Source organism: Hemiscyllium ocellatum, chromosome 8 (genome assembly GCF_020745735.1).
Source record: "Hemiscyllium ocellatum isolate sHemOce1 chromosome 8, sHemOce1.pat.X.cur, whole genome shotgun sequence".
Lineage (NCBI taxonomy): Eukaryota > Metazoa > Chordata > Chondrichthyes > Orectolobiformes > Hemiscylliidae > Hemiscyllium > Hemiscyllium ocellatum.
The window spans coordinates 79,727,670-79,730,094 of record NC_083408.1 but is presented as its reverse complement, the minus strand read 5'-3'; the positions used below and the strand labels follow the sequence as shown (position 1 = coordinate 79,730,094).

At 43.8% G+C, this 2,425-nt stretch overlaps 1 protein-coding gene across 1 annotated transcript; it reads right to left on the bottom strand.

Moving 5' to 3' along the window:
• Nucleotides 1–1,717: 1,717 nt before the first annotated feature.
• Nucleotides 1,718–2,120, bottom strand: LOC132817947 (ubiquitin-ribosomal protein eL40 fusion protein-like). The gene has a single exon (XM_060828499.1). The coding sequence runs from the start codon at nt 2,102–2,104 to the stop codon at nt 1,718–1,720; it is 387 nt and encodes a 128-aa protein (XP_060684482.1). The 5' UTR covers nt 2,105–2,120.
• Nucleotides 2,121–2,425: the final 305 nt, after the last annotated feature.

The window sequence follows — 2,425 nt, the reverse complement described above, 5'->3', positions numbered from 1 at the left end:
GAACTACTTGCTACAGAATTTCCAGTCTCAACTTGTTCAGCTTCTAGTCAGTGAGAGCTCCCAGGCTGTTGATAGTGTTTGCCATTGGCTTCCCAGGTGATTACTGCTGATAGCTCATCTCAGCCCTTCCTGTGACCCTGACCTGGCCTTCACTTGCCTGTGGTCTGGCTGCTGCACTGTCTTGGACCTTGGGTGTCTGCAGTGCAGCTAGCCACTATCCCTCCTCCTGATACTCTTGTATGAAGAGTTGCTGGTCTCTGATTTGCCTAGAACTATCTTTGGGTGGGACCTCAGCAACTGGAAATCTCATCCATTTAGAACGCTCAGCAGCAGTTAAGTGGCTGAGAGGTTTTACATTCCGTTGCACCTCCCCCATAGAAGGGTTCGTCAATTCTCTGAACGCTGGGGGATTTTGGTTTTAATTTTGATTTTTATTGTTTGCGTATTCAAGTACAAAAGTCAGCAGTACAGTGAAAAGTGTATATTGTCGCTGAACAAGGTGCTATCTTAGGTACAAGTTACAATATATAGAATCTTAAGAACAAGGTAAAGAAAAAACAAAATTAATTGTTAAACATTGCAGTGATTGCAGCACAGTGACACCTTCTTAGTTTTGAGTAGAAAATAAATAAGTAAAGCTGAAAATTCAAACAGTTTTACTTAAATGCTTAGCCATGGTGGGACCACACTTCAGGGAATTATCTTAAGACCAGAAGTCCACAGCGAGGCCTTGCCTGGCTGAGAGACTGCCACGTACCATTGAAAGACCACCATGCCAAGGCCTGGAGTCCGCCATACTGGGCTAAGATCCCAACAATATGACAAAAATAAATTGCTGAAGTCGTTTGATTATCCTCCCTGCAACTGATAGGTATTCCTTGCCTGAAATCTGACTGGTAAGTGTACAAGGAGTGGGCTATCATTTCTGAGCTAGAAAAGGCTCCAAGCTTTGCAAAATGACTGTCATCATGTTGCAGCTGGACTCTTCTATGCGCCTTGGAAGGTAGGTTTTGTGGCAGGTTTCACAATGAACCAATCATTTTGTTGCCCGTGTCCACCAGTTCCTTCTGGAGCTTGTCCCTTCACAATGCTTATGTTTCCTCAGCACTAAAACCCAACTATGACTTCACCCTCTGGAAAGTTAAAACCCAGGCTATACTGGTCCCTTGCCTTGGCTACAGGTCTCTCATACCCAATGTCTCACCATGTACAGCTCCCACTTTATCTGTGAAATAGCTCTGAGTTAGTGCCTGAAATGTCAGTCAGAAGAATGAAATGAGGCACTGGTTTCTCTTCATCATCACTGTCTTTTTGTGCTTCCTCTAACATGCCTGACCAGAGGTACTTCATAGGTATCTGAGAAAAGAGAGGCTCCAGGCTAAGGCTCTGGTGCTGTGAATGGGACAAGGTAAGACTTACGCTATCTGACACTCGTAAATTAGAAGAGGCTGTCAAATGAGGGTGAGGTGAACGTGAGAACGGGGTTGAATTATGAGGAAGCTGAAATAACTCCACAGGGGCTGGTACCCTGTCAGCAAGTCAATCATTATTTATATATGGAGAGTCCTTGACATTGAACCAGCTCTCTCAATGGCAGCTCTCAGAGTGGACACAATTTCTGATACTTCTATTTATTTTTTTGTGTGATGCAACGCATACTTTTATTGGAGGTTTAGCTCAAACATAAACATGCCGAGGACACCAACTGCCCCAACAGTTACTTCAGCTTCTTCTTAAGGTGCAAGTTGTTTGTGTGGCCACATTTCTTTTTACGACAATTTGATGCACGAGGATGGAGGAGTGCATAGCACTTGCGGCAGATCATCTTGTCACAGTTATATTTCTGAGCGAGAATGCGGAGGGACGGATCCAAAACACCACCCCTCAGGCGCAGCACCAGATGGAGAGTGGACTCTTTCTGGATGTTGTAATCAGACAGGGTGCGGCCATCCTCCAGTTGCTTCCCAGCCAAGATTAAACGCTGCTGATCTGGGGGGATCCCCTCCTTATCCTGGATCTTGGCTTTCACATTCTCGATTGTGTCGCTGGGTTCCACCTCCAAAGTGATGATCTTCCTGGTCAGAGTCTTCACAAAAATCTGCATCGTGTCGCCGCGCGAGATGCCGTATCAGAAAAAGAGAAAAGATACTTCTATTTCTTTCTTTTTTTTACTCTTTTTTTTATTCTTTTCTTTCTTTTTTTTCTATTAACCCCCGCAATACCGCCTAACTGCGGTAGTGCTTATTTTTCCCCAGCACCCATGGTGTGTGTGCAAGTGTGAGACGCACATCTATTTATTTTTTTTACACAGTTATATTTTAATGGTGAAAAGAAATGTTAATCTCTTTAACATATGTATTACGAACACATGTTCACAATAAGAAGCTCTCGAAAAACTGGAGTCAATGAGATGATGACTCTTTTG

Bases quoted from the DNA above. Each gene is read 5' to 3' on its own strand.
- LOC132817947 (XM_060828499.1), bottom strand. From the start codon at position 2,104: ATGCAGATTTTTGTGAAGACTCTGACCAGGAAGATCATCACTTTGGAG.